Consider the following 16,967-nt stretch of genomic DNA (forward strand, 5'->3'; position numbering starts at 1 on the left):
TGCTATTTGTTTTCTGTTGTGAAGAGAGCTTGATACTTAACGCATTAGCTTTTAATCCTTCGCATCCCAAGTTTATTCCTACTCGTGTAGTATGAATATGATGAAATAACACATTTGATTAAATTAAGGCTGATTGGTCACTGAATGATGATTTACATTGCTTATTTACACCCCTGGCTGTTTTTTTCTTTCTTTGTGTCTTTCTTAGAAACCTCAAAGTCACTTAATGAGATACACGCAGTGGAAAAGACGCTGATGGCCTTCATACAATCTGGGAAAGTACCAGGGAAGTCCGACTGTGTTGCATGTATTAAAGCTTCACCAGAAGCCCTTAAGAAAAGAAGCTGGACCGCAGTAAAGTTCTATGTGAAAAATCGGATCACTGCCATCCAGCGTGAAAGTGCAAAGAGAGTTTACTAAATAGAACTTTACACTAGTGCCTTTCATGTTTCATGTTTCAAACATATAATGCTTTTTGCATTTTTTTGGAACCGTTACAGTGCTTAAAACAGTTTTTGGCACCTCATGCCTTTCATGTTTCACACATATAATGCTCTTTGCATTTTTTTGGTAACTAGCAGTGTTTAAAACTGCCTTTGGCACCTCGTGCCTTTCATGTTTCAAACATATAATGCTTTTTTGCATTTTTTTTGGAACTGTTACAGTGCTTAAAACTGTCTTTGGCACCTCGAGCCTTTCATGTTTCACAAATATAATGCTTTTTGCATTTTTTTTGGAACTGTTGTTACAGTGTTTAGAACTGTCTTTGGTACCTAGTGCCAAAACAATACAAAAGGATGCTTTGAATAAAAGCTTTGTTAAAATCTGAGCTTAATTTGTCTCTCCCCTTTTGTACAGTAGGTCTAAGTGTTTTCCCAGCAGATAAAGTTTGAAGACTTCATTGTTTAAAGGGTAATAATTTGCCGGAGTGGATAAAGATAACATCTATATTGTTGAACCAATCAGGTGAAACACCATGTCTTGTTTGTTAGAACGGCCAGGTAAATTATCTATCATGTATCAACTGTTTAAATGTTTGATTGTATCCCAATAGAAGTAACCTGACTTTTGAGACCCATGGGGACCAGTCCCCAGGGGGGTCAAAAATTCAGGTTTTAATTTTTCTTGAGTGTTTGATGTTTAAAGTAATTTTCGTGTTAACTTAAAATTATCATGATTTTAGCAGTTAAAACCATGTCTCTAGACCCTTCAGAAAGGGTGGACCCCACCAGGCGGCTTCCACTCAGTGGATCCCACGGTGTAGTAAAAACGTGTGTGTGTGTGTGTGTGTGTGTGTGTGTGTGTGTGTGTGTGTGTGTGTGTGTGTGTGTGTGTGTGTGTGTGTGTGTGTGTGAGAGAGACGCAGACATTTGAGAGGTCTTTTGTGCAGACAGGCTCTATCTCTATGCTCCCAGCCCTCAGTTGCCAGGCAACAACTCAGCCTCGTTTTTTAAGATCCAGTCATACCTTTTGTAAAAAAAATCACATTAATGCAACATAGAATTTATTTGAGTAGATTTCCCAGATTTTTTGTGTTGTTCTTGTGTTTATGTCTTCAGAAGGCTGCATGCTCATGAAACATTGCATACAGATTTATTTAAAAAGTCTGTTTCACAGCTGACTTTAGAGCTTTGTCTCTGCAGAAAGCTTTGTAATTGCATTATAATGAACAGAGATAATGAAAACGTTTCACTACATCACTATTTAAGACAGCTTCCTGTTAAGTTCAAATGACTTACAAGTATGTAATAACTGTCTCAGATTTTACCAATCTTATAATAATATAAAGAGTAACACTAGACGTGTACAGGTCAGTGTTTTCACTTCATCTTGTCCCAGCAGGGTGCTACAGACATCATTTGTGCTTAATATTGTTTTATTTATCACTATTGTCACTCAAAATGGCATCGTCACTGCAGGAGCCCTGTTGCTCTGTCTGTGTTTGTGTGTAAAACTACCATTTATATGAACTCCGCACTTTGTATGACAATAAATGCATTTTAGTGAGAAGTTGTTATGCTGTGAAGACAGTGGTGGGTTTACTGTCAAGCCTCCTCAGGAAGTGTTGACATTGTTAGCAAGACATTATATATCATTGTTGTTGTTGACTAACTAAAAGTTGACCTAGAAAAAATAATGTTAAATTAGTTTTAGGTCTTAGTCGGGACAATGGAAGTTGGTGCAGAAGCTGTTACAGTTTGGGCAAACTTTGAATGAATGCCTGTGCAGACAAGATCAAGTGAAATTATTGAAGGCAACTTTCCTTTTCTTTAAAGATGCTCTACACAGAGATTAATGTGGCTCATGTGTAGGAAAACAATCAAATCAGTTCAAAGTGATTTGATTTAAAGACTTTAAATGTATTATTTGGACCTGGTTGTGAGTAAGCACGCTCATTAAATTCCACAACTTGTATTTGATTGTGTTATTGCAAAGACTGTCAGTACTGTGATGACGCTTCATCCATTTCAGCCCTATTTCAGCCAAATACCGTCATTGACTAAATGAACACATGGCCCAACAGCTGGCAGCCTTTTCAACCGAGTACGACTTCATTTCCCCCGAGACAGACGTGGCATAAAGCACAATGGGTGCTGGAAGTCTCCCCGGCGTAGTGGGGTGTTTTGTTACACCGCATTAGATTCTGTCACTAACTGCTGGAGAGGGAGTGGTTTAGAGGTCACGAGCGGTCTGCATTGGTTAGACCCTCACCGTCCAGCTGTCGCGTCTACCACCACGGCTCACACTTGTTTGATGGTTTGAGCTCAGCTATTAATCGCTATTACCTCTTCATTGGTTCGGCTCGTTTAGACTTTTTTTACGCTGGCTTTTCATTTGCATCTGCAGTGCCATGATTGTTGGGTTTGGCTGAGAATGGAAGGAGTTGTCAGTGATGTGTAAATTCCATGTCATTACAAAGATGATTGTTATTCGTAAATGTTACAAGTTACAACACGACCCCTGCCACTTGCACAGCGTGTTTCCCTGAATCAAACGTATACCTAAAGGCAATGGAAAAAAGAAAAGATCAGTGCTGATGTCTTGCCAAATATTTCTGGTTTGATTTGTTTTGCTATCGTCAAACATCAGTTGCTCAGTGGACTGCATGGTTGATTCAGCAGATTAGATGCTGTTAAGGCCACTCACCGTCAGATCTTGATCTGTAGCCATGTCCCATTTGCTGAAAGTAATTTACACCATAACTCCGGAGCAGTAGACACACAGAGAAGGGCAGTAAACGACACAAGGTATCAGAAGGGAGGCATCGCCTCTGCAATGCACATTTGTTTGTAATTTGGAAAAAAATCTGTCAATTGATCCATGTAAACAGAGCCCCTGTAAATACCTGCTTTTGAGTATTCTGACAGTGTCAAATCAGTGTTTTAGGCTTAACCCAAATTAAAATCGTTTTCTTTGTTTTTGAGTAGAGTTCTTTTGGAGTCACGTCGAAAGTCAAAGAAAATCACAGCCAGAGGGATCTTCACCGGTGGCCGGGTCGTGAGAGGAGTGGACTGGCAGTGGGAAGACCAAGATGGAGGCAACGGAAGGAGAGGAAAGGTAATAATGATAATAATAATGAACTTTTTTACAAAGTGCTTTGACAGACAAAGCAAGGCAATAAAACAACAGAGAGCTCAACAGTGAGGCCCAACAAAACGAGACAAACTAAGGTAAAAGTTAAACCATGATAAAACAGAACAGTGGATGAAACAATAAAACCAATTGATACGATAAGAACAAACTAAGGAATAAAATAATAATAACAAAAATAAAAGACAGCCACAAAGCAGTTAAAAGACAGAATCACATCAAAGCTGGTCTGTTTTTAAGAAGTGATTTAAGAGAGATTAGTGTTTCTGCGAGCCTCATCTCCTCCGGCAGCTCGTTCCAAAGCAGAGGGGCCCTTATGGCAAAAGCACGCTCACCTTTAGTTTTGAGTCTCGACTTTGGAACAGCCAGAAGAGCCCCACCCGAGGATCTAAGGCTGCGAGGCTCAACATTTCTTTCTTTTTATATATTTTGGGGCCAGACCCAGACGTGCTGTAAAAGTTATCAGTAAAAACAATTGTAAAACGAACAGTGAGAGGGAGAATGGATAGAAGCCAGGACCGGGGGGATGTGACGTTGTCTGTTTAAACCGGTGAGAAGCTGAGCTTCTGCATTCTGAACTAGTAAGTCTTGAGAAGATAAAAGTATGAATGACTTGTTCCAGGTCGGCGTGTGAGTGGATTGGTTTGAATTTGTGAGACGGTTCTAATTTGAAGGAAGCAGGACTGGACAACTTTTGTAATTTGCAGTTTGAAGCTTAAATCTGAGTCAAAAAGTACTACTAAGTTTCTGGCAGTGAAGTGCAGCATCTTTTAAGACGGTCGATTAAAATTGTCTACTGTGTCAAAAGCTTTACTTGGGTCTCAAAAAATTTAAATAGGTACGGTTCCAGCCAAGAAATAGAGCCTGTAACTCCGCTTTGCCCATTTTTCTTTCTCCACAAGCCAGTGACCTGTAAATACAATACAGAGATGAGATCAGTGAGCACTGAGGCCAGTAAGACAAGTACTCCTGTAAGTCTGCCCGTCAGTTACAAACCTGGGCCAGTGCTCAAAAGATGTTTCTGGCTTTATTATTTCTCATATAGTGAAAAGCATATGATCTTTATCACTCTGCCACTTGTTTTTACATCACCTGAGAGCTTCTCTGGGCTCCAACCACTGACTCTTTTCAGTGGACAAGGCACGATGGTAAAAAATAATAAAAATAAGGCAGAGAGTGAGAATTGTCTCCAATAAATCCCTTTTCACAAGTGAGGTATAAAAGTTCATACATCTTTCCATTCCTTGCTGAATGAACATGACAACTAAATGATTCACTTCCAAAAATGTAGGCAAACTCAGCTTTTTGTTTTTAATTCAAAGCTGCACAGCTAAGTAGATAATAAATCCCTGGTGGTAAAGCAGACTTAGTACGTCTGACAGAGGCCATCACGACCACATGTGTGCCGCTGAGTGGAGCATGAACGCCCTAAAGGCTGCATAGAAGGATCCTTTGCCCTAAACGACCCGAGAAAGGAAAAAACAAGCTTGCATCTCAGGATATGATTCGATTTGAAATGTGCAGGAGCCTCAACCAAACAGGAAGGGCACTGCCTGACTCAACGTGTTTTGTAGCACGGACATGTTGCAGGCAGGCGAGAGCACAGTTGAGTCCTCTGGTGCCTCGTTAAGCGTTGTTCATACTCGCGCTTGGCACCGTAGCGCAGCCCTCCGCAGATTGCTTCCGAGCATGCGAGGCGTTTCTACACAATATGCTGTTCGTTACATTATTTTCCTAAAACGCCAGAGGGCGTACAAACAAAAAGAAGTGTGAAGAATCAAAAAGACAACACGTGTAACCCATAGAATGTGGGTGTACGCGGCAAAAAGCCATAAACCAACCTCCACAATGCAGAGGAGGGATTGTAATAATCTGTAAACTCATATCTCATATTCATGGACTACTTTATTGCCTTTGTTCAAGCTCTGTAAAAAAGAAAAGTATTAAATGCATTATAAAGAAACGAAGGTTGAATATCCTGTAAACAATTTCATTTGGCAGGTAAAATATATACTTAAATGTAGATTTTTAAGACGTCCTGTTTCTAAAGCATTTAAAAAAGAATTGGCCTTCTTTATTGGGGAAAAGTAACAACTCTGATTCTGCTTCTTCCTTAAGTGAAGAACACTTAAGTGAGCCCTGTTAGTTAAACTTTAGCAGCTACAGCCAATAATCCAGATTTATCCAGAAACTCATGTCGACAAGAGGTTGACTTGTGCACAATGTGTTGTAAAAATATCAAAATGTAAGAGTACATTTGCATAGAAATGATGTTGGGAACTAAAAACATTTACGCCTTTGTTTAATTCTGCGGATTGCTATTTCTGTTTACTGAGGCTATAAACTCCTTCCTGCAGGTTAGTCCGGGCTCAAGCACATTATTATAAAGTAATACTATGTCTGATGAGTCCAGCCCAGTCTATTTAGATTTATACTGTAAAGTGCTTGTATTTTGACTCTGGTCCAGACCCCAGAGTATTCGATTTAAGAGCCCCTGCAGGCGATTTAAGACTTAATTCTGCTGTGTTATTTAATGGCATATCTCATTACTGTTTTATGATGCTGTAAGCAATATGCTCTCCAGAAAACTGCTATTGCATGTCCTGCAGCTTCGATGATCCGTTAGTTTAGCATGAATATTACTTCTCAAGGCCAGTTCATCAATTACCGCTGTAAGGGCCCTAAAAGTAATTTAACTATTTGTTTTCTGTGTTTCCTTAAAGGCAGAGCTTTTGAATAAATAATTAATTTACTCCAATACAGCTCTTCTCTTGACACCTTTTCAATATGATGAAAGTTGTCTCATGTGAAAATCCCCAACCCTCTCTTCCAAATTTGAATTGATTTTTCTGTCCCCATTCATAGCTCATTGCTTATTTATGCCAATAACACATCATTTTCCTTTGCTTACTGTGCCCTTTATTTATTTTTTTGCCAAAAGCTGTGAGCCTGTCTTGAATACAGAAGTCGGGTTCAGCATTAGTCATAATGTAATACAACAAGTACTAACTCAAGAAAAGCCTGTGTAACAATGTAGTGACGGATGTGCTTGTTGAGTCTTTATGCAGGGTCTTAATTAGTTTTCAAAGTGCATGCTCAGGTTGAGGGAGAACCATGTGTTTGTTAGCTCATTAATGGTCCAACAAACCGTGAATAGGCTGAGGAGAGCTTTGTAGGAAGAGGTTTAATGACGTAATTTAATAACTTTTAGGTTTTCTGTGATGATAGGAGCGTTTTCTTAAGTATCTCCTGAAAGTTTTCTCAGGTTTTTTTTTCTCACTTTTTTTGTTTTCAAGCCTAAAATGTCTGTAGCAAAACAATTCTTACTGACTGTCGGTATATTTAAAATACCTACATTGGCATGACTATGAAGAGAAAATGCTTTTCGTGCTGACCTAAGCATATTACGACCGCAGTGTGGATCCAGCCCAGCATTATCTTTGAATTCATCAAAGATAATGCAGCTAACCTTATTTGTATACCTAGAGTCTGATTTTCATTCATTATTTCTTAGAGGAATAACAACTGCATTTAATTCCCTTTAAATAGGGTAGACAAGTCTTCCCAACTGGTGAAAAAATGAGACGTACAAAGTTTAGTATTTCTTTTAGAGTTAGGGAAGTTTTCATTTTGTTGTACCACTGTTTTCCCAACATGGTTAAAGAGGACATGCTGATGCAGTAAATCTATACACACAGCCACAGAGTTTCAAATTCAAGGGACGGTTGATTCCCTAAATACTCAGAAATACTAGGAGTTGGATACATCAAGAACACATTAGATTAGGCTTTGATTCTTGGGGTCGCAATTAGATTCAATTTGAACTCAACTGCATTGCAATCTTACAAGAAATACTAAACTTTGTGTACGACCGCAGCGACACAGCAAATTGGTACCCAGTGCATGGCCAGTTGGACTCAACTAGAGGAGTTCAACTTGTGTTAGCAGACATATTGTCTTTGAGCACGGAAGTGAATACTTATGTACTTTGCTCCTGGGTTGCTGTTCTGTAGTTCAACCTTCGCTCTGCCCTTTAGTTCTAAAAGATGATTTCCCTTCAGGGATCAATAAAGTGTCATATTCACCATCATGATGAGGTTTCAAGATGAAAAACACCTGCTTGAAAGCTCCCATTAAGAAAATGATCCCCTTCTGGTCGATATTGTATTTTTACACACAGTATGCCGACACTTTAATTTCCAATTACACCCAGCCAATAATTTATCCCAAAATTAGGAGTAAAACTCAATGTGCCCTTATTTGTCTTTCTCATCTTCCTCCTCCTCTTCCTCCTCCACAGGTGACGGAGATCCAGGACTGGAGTGCAGCCAGTCCTCACAGCGCTGCCTACGTACTGTGGGACAATGGGGCCAAGAACCTGTACAGAGTTGGCTTTGAGGGAATGGTGAGCAAACTTCCAGCCTGACCCTATCGCTCAGTCAGTCTCTCACACACACACACACACACACACACACACACACAGAGCCTCACAAAAGATCAGCTGTCAGGTGGCTTTTGTGTTTGACCGCTGGGCCGGGGCTCTTTCTTTTGCTGCCAGGCCTTTGTGAGAGCCACGCAGCCGGCATGAGTAAGGCACAATTGTACAGGCAGCTGGAAGGGGAAGGTATCTACATGATAAAGGCAAGCTGTTCTTTCTGCTTTTTAGGGGGAGAGAGTGAACATGGAGGTCAACTTTAGAGGTGGGGGGGCAGCTACACACGCGTCTCAAATGAGAAGCCTCTTCCTCATTGGTGGAGACTGCCCTTTCCTTTTTATGAAAGAGGCCAATCGGGTGTCTCGGTTGCATAACAGATTTGTCCTTTGTCATTTTAATAGGCTGATAGGGAAGTAGGTGGCATCTGCCTCTGGATCAAGTAAATGGACTCGACCCCCCATCGTGACTGGTTTATTTTCACTTAGTTTTTTATGGAAAATGATCAAATCCTAAAAATCCTGCTAAAAAAACTACAAAGTTACGGCACATTTGCTTATGTTAAGTACCGTTCCCTGTTAATGAATGTCTGGTTTGTGCTCAGAGCATCGTGAGATCAAAAGTGTCTTTCTGGCTGGATGCTGCAGGATAGACTGGAGTTATTAATTTGTCTGGGCTTGTTCTACTCAGGACTTTAGTGCTCCTTCCGTTCAGAGGAATGTTTGCTCTGCCTCACAATCATCTCTGCCCTCTAACTCTGCCACAGTGGCTGCGCATCTGAGTCATCACAAACAATGTGATGCCTTCTTTCTGTAGCAATGTAGTGTTTCATAGTCCTGCCTTACCCTCAGGGCACTGATATTGTTGGTATTCTAGGCAACTACACTCACACTACAGCATGAAGTGAGTAAATTCTCTGTGCCATCATTCATGGTCCTCCTGCCCCCCCTCTAATGTAATTACCTCGGGTAATTATCTAATCCCTTCCCTCTTTTCTCTCTCAGTCGGATCTGAAATGTGTCCAGGATGCCAAAGGAGGCTCTTTTTACAGAGACCACTGTCCCGTTTTAGGTAAGTGAGCCTGTGATCCGTGTCCGCCGTCATTATTGCACCAATTCTCTCTCACCTATCGTTCTGGTGCAGTGAATTCAAGGGCATTAGGGGAGGTTTCACTTGTAGTTAGCGCTGTTTGGCCACTAGATGGCAGCGCTGCACAGTCACCTGGCTGCCAAAGCCACGTACAGGCTCAGTTCATGCAGTGAGAGGTTTGATAGTATTATTATCCACAAATAGCCACACTTAGTGGTTGTAGTAATGCTTTGCCTCCGTTTTGTTGTTACCAATTTGCTGCCACATATGTGGTTAAAAAGTTTTGTAGAAATTCAACATTGTTGATGCATTGATGTGCAAAACCAATATATACAATTTTTTTTAACACACTTTTAGTAATGCAAATGTTACTATTGAGAGACCTAACGTTACCTTTATCTCCCAGGTGAGCAGAATGGCAACCGAAATCCTGGCGGTCTCCAGATCGGAGACCTGGTCAACATCGACTTAGACCTCGAGATTGTTCAGTCCCTCCAACATGGCCACGGTGGGTGGACCGACGGCATGTTTGAGACGCTCACCACCACCGGCACAGTGTGTGGCATTGATGAGGATCACGACATCGTCGTCCAGTACCCCAGTGGGAACAGGTGCGTCTTTAGATGGACTAGCTCAGATTTATCGGCTGCTGATAAGTGGAACCAATGAAACCGCGTCTCATCACCACAGCGTCCCATAAATTCAGTTTTATATAACCCCCTTTCACCTCATCTCAGGCAAATGCCACCAAACGCTTAAGTACATCTTCATTACAAGATTAAATTATGGTTTGGAACACTTGAGAGAAGAGCCTCTCTAAAAGTTAGTGGTCAATTTGTTGTAAAATATAATTAAAAAGTGGATCTTCTTATCACCTTAAATGTCAACTTCAGTCTGCTTCAAGTACTCATAAAAACTCATAACTGTCAGACATTGATCATTCAAACAAAGGTTTATTATTTATTTATTTTATATTTTCTCATTACTTAATTGTAGCTTGCGAAACCCCAAATATTCCATGCGACTGCTCCGAATCTACTCTTGGTCAGGTATCATATTTTATGAGTTGTGAATAAATATGTTGTTTAACGCATTAATTTCCGTATCCTCAGGTGGACGTTTAACCCCGCCGTGCTGACAAAGGCCAACGTGGTGCGCAGCGGCGACGCAGCAGCCGGGGCCGAGGGAGGCACCTCCCAGTTCGTAGTGGGAGACCTGGTCCAGATCTGCTACGACATCGACCGCATCAAACTGCTCCAAAGAGGCCACGGAGAGTGGGCCGAGGCAATGCTACCCGTAAGAGTGCTAACGTATTTATGTGTAATGTAACGCAGCGTCACATGATACTATCCACCGGACTGTGAAGTTGTGTGAGTGACGGAACATCTTCTAATTTGAAGTACACTTCAGTGGATAGTGTCATTAAAACAAGCGAGAAAATATGTTATGTTTGCTATTTGAAAAATCATTGCTGTTGATATTTGCACCAGACATTTTTGTGATTGTTTAAAAAAACAAAAAAACATTTTGCCTTCATTACAAGAACACAATTTATATGCAGCTTCTATAAATTAGGCTGAATTAATCTAGCTGTGTGTAATATTTCTGCTGTTTCCTTAACACTCAGCCGTGCGAATCCATCATCCTCTGTAAAGAAACGTTGCAGTGTTTCTGCAACAGAGAGACAATTCCTCAAATCACTCCGCGTCCGTGTTGCTGCCAATTTGTTTGTTTTGATCCTTTTCGGTCTTGACACAACTCCTCTATTCTTCCCTTATTATGAAGTTTGTTCATCGCTGCCCAGCATGCCTGAGGTTATGTAACGCCAGTCTACTTCAATATGCCACTTGTCCCTGCCAAACTGCCCCCCCCCCCCCTTCAGCATCTAATGAGCCTTAAAACCCAGAGATGGGTTGTAGCTTTGATCACTAGCCACGGCGGTTTGTCGCCCGCTGCTGCGTCTGCTGCAGCAGCTCCCCTGTTATTGATGGCATCCTCCAGGACGGCCCCAGACCCGCCTCGACACACTCAAAGTGCCTCTTTCTCATACAGCCGAGATCCAGACGATATGATTCAAAATTGGAAAGCATTTTGCTCCGTCCTCTTTGTATCGGCTGTATAGATGAATAATAGTCTAACCAGTAGCAGGGTCTCGTTCTTTAATATCCATCTTGTTTCTTGTGCAAGTAAATGTCCTCTGAATAATGAGAACACATCTTAAATCTGTAATATTTTGTTTTTTTCTGTCAAGTTTTATTTTTGTTACTGCTCTGGGTGGGACAATTGCTTTGTTGAGCTGGTATTTTTTCTCTCTTTGTCCTTCCCAACACTCGTTCAACCAATCTTACAGGCTCTGTTACACAGAACATAGCCCATAGACAACAGCCCTCCACGTACTAATGAGTTTTGTCGCAACATTTACCAACAGACCCTCGGCAAGGTGGGCCGTGTGCAGCAGATCTACTCTGACAGCGACCTGAAGGTCGAGGTTTGTGGAACTTCTTGGACGTACAATCCCGCCGCCGTCACCAAGATTGCCCCCTCTGGCTCCGCTGTCAGCAACTCCTCTGGAGGTACGCGTGAACAAGCAGTGGAGAGAGTGTCATCATGGTTCTTTGTCCTCACTGCCGCCTGTTCTCTTGACACCTAACACGCAATCACTTTCTGCTCTTTTCCCTCCGTTTGGCCAGAGCGTCTGTCTCAGCTGCTGAAGAAACTGTTTGAGACACAAGAGTCCGGAGACATCAATGAGGAGCTGGTCAAGGCAGCAGCCAATGGTGACCTGGCCAAAGTGGAGGACATCCTGAAGAGACCTGATGTGGATGTAAGTGCTCAACATACGGTATTTTGGTATGAGCTGCTGCTGGACTTCTAGATATTAGATAGTCATTTTGCTGTTGAATATCTACAGTCTATCTATCTTGAGTCCATTGATGATTGTAGCTGGAATATCCCTGGCTAAGCTAAGCTCTGCTCTGCTCTCAGTATATTGAGGAGGCTGAGTCTCTCCTCGGGAAGGGCTCTGAGATCCTCCCACTCCTGCACCTCTCTCAATCTGAAAAGCATTAAGGCTGGGCCCAGAGGAGGCACCGAGGAGCATTGGTGTGCACTGCAGCACCGACCCGATTCCCTCTTTAAATCAAGCTGAGATCTACAAACCCTGACACAGGCTACAGGCCAGGGGAAACATCCTTTTGCCACAGGACAGAAGCCCTGTGCCCAGTGTAGGTTATGAGAACTGGTTACGTCAAGTCTGCAACACTGTCCTCACTCAGAGAGCAAGAGCGCGTGTGTGTGTGTGTGTGTGTGTGTGTGTGTGTGTGTGTGTGTGTGTGTGTGTGTGTGTGTGTCAGTTGTGAAGGCTGGCCAGATGCCCTACTGCCTTTCAGTGGAATTATTTGCTTAAAGCTGAGCACATTGAGCTCGGCCAAGTGATCCGCCTGCCAGGACAAGAGACGTCTCGAGACTCCCAAAGGAGTCCACATTAATATTTATGGTCTGAGTTTTTGCACTGCTGCAGTTGCTGATGTAACATGCACACACAGCCGTGCATGCGCAGCCACTCATACAAAGGCTTAAACACGCCCTCACCGAGCTCTTAGCCCCTCAGGTGAACGGCTACTGCAGCAGACGCGTATGGAAATCAACACACACCCATATTCTCACTCTTGATGTGTTGACAGGTGAACGGCCAGTGTGCTGGACACACTGCTATGCAGGCAGCCAGTCAGAATGGTCACGTGGATGTCCTAAAGCTGCTGCTGAAACACAACGTGGACCTGGAAGCTGAGGTTCGTATAGTTAAACACATTCCTCCTCTCTCATCCATTTCATTATCACAAATGCATCTTTGGCTAAGTAAGTGCTTTTCACTATGTAGAAAACAACACTGAGTCATTATGCTGGTGTGTCATTCAGGACAAAGATGGAGACCGGGCAGTGCACCACGCATCCTTTGGTGATGAGGGCTCTGTCATTGAGGTACTGCAGAGGGGCGGTGCTGACTTGAATGCCAGGAACAAGCGAAGGCAGACTCCATTACACATAGCTGTCAACAAGGGACACCTGCAGGTGGTCAAAACCCTGCTGGACTTTGGCTGCCACCCCAGCCTTCAGGTATCTATCACTGCGACGTATTTACGTGTAAAAAAAAAAAGAAGCTCTGTGAGAGTAGAGAGGTCGTTTATGGCAGGGTTTAAATCACAGATAAGTACGAGAATAGAAAGTTACAAGAGGTTTCCCCTTTTAGGATTCCGAGGGGGACACGCCGCTGCACGATGCCATAAGCAAGAAGAGAGATGACATGCTGTCTGTGCTGCTGGAGGCTGGTGCTGATGTCACCATCACCAACAATAATGGCTTCAATGCCTTGCATCACGCGGCCCTTCGAGGAAACCCCAGGTATGAGACACTGTCCTGCTCTCCCGCTTGCTGTCGCACCTATTTGGGGGTCTACGAGGGACCAGGGTGTGTTTAGGTGGAATCTGTGGAGACGGCATCCTCAGGATCTCAATAGTCTCACCTTAAACACCTTAGATATTTTTGATGTCCACACACTGATTCTTTCTTGAGTGATTCAGCATTGAAGCACAAGACTCCAGAACTGGAAAAGAGATTGGAAATCAATTGAGGAATCAGATTATTGGCACCTTGAGACTTTTTAGCCCTAATAACGAATGGGCACCAGACCAGTGTTTGATTGTATACGTGACAGTCATAACACAAATATCTTCAGTGCCAAAATTGTGTAGATTATTTAGACTTGATTATTGAATAATAATTCAACTGATGCATCATTTTTCTCAAGAAGAAAGACATTTCAGAGCATTATTATTATCAAATCTTTTCAAATATTAGTCAAAACTACAACCACTACACTTCCTGTTTTGAGGCCGTGGCAGAATCACTAATCTGTTACTACTAATCCGTTACTTAATCATCCTCCGTCGGAATGAAAGATGTGAGCTCACCACCTACAGGTCTAAAAATAGCAGACAGACTCGGTCGGGTGATTGACATAAACAAATAGATAACTTCATCATCAGAAGTGTGTAAAAGCATGGCACTTCAGAATCTCATTTATTTCACAAATTTTACGATACGTTTTCAGTCCTGGATTATTATTGCACTGTTGAATGTGTACCAAGGAAAATATGCAAAACCTATAGATCAAAGTTCCAGTATTTTTCAAACATGTTATGCAATACACTACTACTGCTCACCATTAAAATTCTCCAAAAGTCTTCAACCGTAGTAAATCTAAAATAAATCAAATAGATATTTGGATACAAATCGATGTTTAATGTTCTTCCACAGATTCCACCTCAATTTAAAAAGAGTTTAAAGCCGTTGAAACTAAAAGAAGTTCAATTCCACTACCTCACTGATCACATTTTATCCTACGATACAATTTACTTTGGATCTCAATTTACTTTGACATTGATTGAAGTTTGAGGCGGGGCTTTAGGTTTCATCCATCTCCCCAACAGATGGTACGGTCTCAAGTTGACATTAGACTACCTTTTAGGCCTTGAAAGCATCTGTCTTTCATTGAATTGTTTTTTATTAGTGTAGTTAATAGCCCTTGAAGTTCATTTGTTGTTTCTTTTTTACTGTTGTGCCGGTCCGTCTCCGTGTGTTGTGAGCAGAGGCCGGCCTGAAGCGGCAGCCGTTCGCCTTGTCCTTGGCTACAGCCTATTTCTGGCTGTAGGAGGTTACCGCTCCACTCTTTGGCTACTTCATTGTTGTCTCTCAATGAGCATATTAAAGATGGCTCAGTGAGACGGCTGTCTGTATCAGGTTGTTCATCCGGGGTCTCTTAAACTGATGGACATTGACGTTACAGGGACAGCGTTATAGAACAGAGCGGCCTCTAGAAAAGTTCACATCTGCTTCACGCGCTGAGCGCTTTTCCGTGTGTACGTGTATGGTTGTGCATGAGCGTGGTTATCCCGGGCTAAATGTCATTCCCCTTCACTGGCATTCATTCGTTTTGGCATGAGGACAAATAGAATCGAGGTCAGAGGGCTGTGGAACACCTGCCACCTGCCACAAGCTTGGCCAGACCCAGCCCTCCACCTCTGGCACACTAAAGCCGGGGCCTGTTTCCTGTGTGGTACACTGACCAACTGAGTCTCAGATTGACTTAGACATGAAGAATAACGATATGAAAACACAAAGCATTGCTTATCAAGGAAAATCCGTTGTCAGTGGGTTAATCTCTCGTGACATTTATTGGCAAATACATTTAATTAACATACAGATTGTGAGGGAAGGACTTATTTTCTCTGACAAGCAAATCAAATCAAAGTGATGGTTGTAATAACAATAATTTGGGACAAATTAAATAACACTTTTAGGGGAAAGACGGGGATCACAAACAGAAAAGGTTCCAACCAGACAGAAATAAAAAATAAAAGGGACAAATAAAGACAAAGTATGAACAGCAACAAAAGTGCAGTTAATATAAATACTTAAAATAATAAGTGTTTTGATATTTTTCTACTTTATTTTATTTTTTATTTATTTTATAAAAGATGCAGAACTAGCTTGCCCGACCGATCTCCTACAGCAGGTCGGTCCAGAGCTGATGATCCTTGAAATTATTTAATTCATTAAATGTAATTATATAGATTAGAGTCTGATTCATCCACATGTTCATTTTATTTTTTAATCATACCCACGAATTGACAAAAAAAATATAGAAATCGCACACACACACACACACACACACACACACACACACACAAAACACAAAATTGGCCATATGGTCCGAAATCCCAGCCTGACTTTGTAGTCCGTGTGGGAAACGATATTACTAGACCACTGTGTTGTCTTTTATTACAGCTTTTAAACTTTAATGAATAATAGTAAACTCATTTAGGAAAGGTCACAGACTGGCAGGGTGTAAACACACTTGCTTGCATTATAAATATTAAAGTGCAATGGGTGTGTAATGTGTACATGTAAACCAGGATTCGGTGTAAAGCAGCAGAAAGCCGGTCCGCTGTAGCACGCATTGATTTAGCAGCGAAAAAGTGCTGGAGTAACAGTATTCTCTGTATCAGGGCTGCTGTTGTGTTGTGTGTGTGCGTTCCTTTTCTTCAGTCCACGCTCTGTCCCCTCGCCTTCAGAGAAACGAAGATATATGTCGCCTTCTCCAGTCTGCCCATTTACTTTTATTTCACGCTCGAGCACCTGCAATATCGGGAAGACAGTCCACAAGTCCTAAAGCCCTCCAAAAGCTCTCCCTAGGTTGAAATGAAAGTACCTTGTCTGCTGTGTTTTTAGTGGAGAGGCAGTTGTTTCGATTGAGTGCTTAGAGGAATTCCTACCACCGAATCATATTTCAAAAAAAGTACCTTTGACAACTGTCATGAGGAAGTGCTTGGAGTTGGGAGTTGATCGGAAGCCCCTTGGATAAAGGGTGTTATATGAAGCCCCCTCCAGTTTATGATCGATGCTATTAATGCTCCCTGATAGTAGGTCCGCGCTCCCTTCCTCGTGTTTAGATTGAGCACCGGCAAAGAATGTCCTGGAATACACGTCTTAAACAAGTCTAATCTATCGTTTTTCATCAAAACTAATACAACTCATGTAAAACGGGGGGAAAAAATTGCTTCCACTTACGCTTCCCCTTTGTAAGTGATGTAAGTTATCTACATCAAATACTAGCTTCGGAGAGCGCGTCAGAGGCCCGTGTGTGTGTGTGTGTGTGTGTGTGTGTGTGTGTGTGTGTGTGTGTGTGTGTGTGTGTGCGCGCCTGCGCGCCTGGGTTTTTTAAGAGTGCAGGTTTGTCTTCCAGCGGTGGAAAGAAGATTGAGGAAGATGTATAGGAAGAACCCTATGGGTGACG

The 16,967-nt window shown here is 42.1% G+C and overlaps 1 protein-coding gene across 5 annotated transcripts in view; it reads left to right on the forward strand.

The window, feature by feature from the left end:
• mib1 (MIB E3 ubiquitin protein ligase 1) overlaps window positions 1-16,967 on the forward strand; it is a 63,894-nt gene that overhangs the window by 12,028 nt on the left and 34,899 nt on the right. For all 5 annotated transcript variants that reach the window (XM_068738036.1, XM_068738037.1, XM_068738038.1 and 2 more), the window contains exons 3-12: window positions 3,429-3,558; window positions 7,892-7,996; window positions 9,028-9,094; window positions 9,519-9,723; window positions 10,225-10,408; window positions 11,541-11,685; window positions 11,803-11,936; window positions 12,796-12,903; window positions 13,031-13,228; window positions 13,362-13,513. In XM_068738036.1, the coding sequence (XP_068594137.1) occupies window positions 3,429-3,558; window positions 7,892-7,996; window positions 9,028-9,094; window positions 9,519-9,723; window positions 10,225-10,408; window positions 11,541-11,685; window positions 11,803-11,936; window positions 12,796-12,903; window positions 13,031-13,228; window positions 13,362-13,513 (1,428 nt within the window). The remainder of the gene's footprint in view (window positions 1-3,428; window positions 3,559-7,891; window positions 7,997-9,027; window positions 9,095-9,518; window positions 9,724-10,224; window positions 10,409-11,540; window positions 11,686-11,802; window positions 11,937-12,795; window positions 12,904-13,030; window positions 13,229-13,361; window positions 13,514-16,967) is intronic.

Source organism: Cebidichthys violaceus, unplaced genomic scaffold (assembly GCF_023349555.1).
Source record: "Cebidichthys violaceus isolate CVI_PGR_0920_01 unplaced genomic scaffold, fCebVio1.0.p SCAF_8, whole genome shotgun sequence".
Lineage (NCBI taxonomy): Eukaryota > Metazoa > Chordata > Actinopteri > Perciformes > Stichaeidae > Cebidichthys > Cebidichthys violaceus.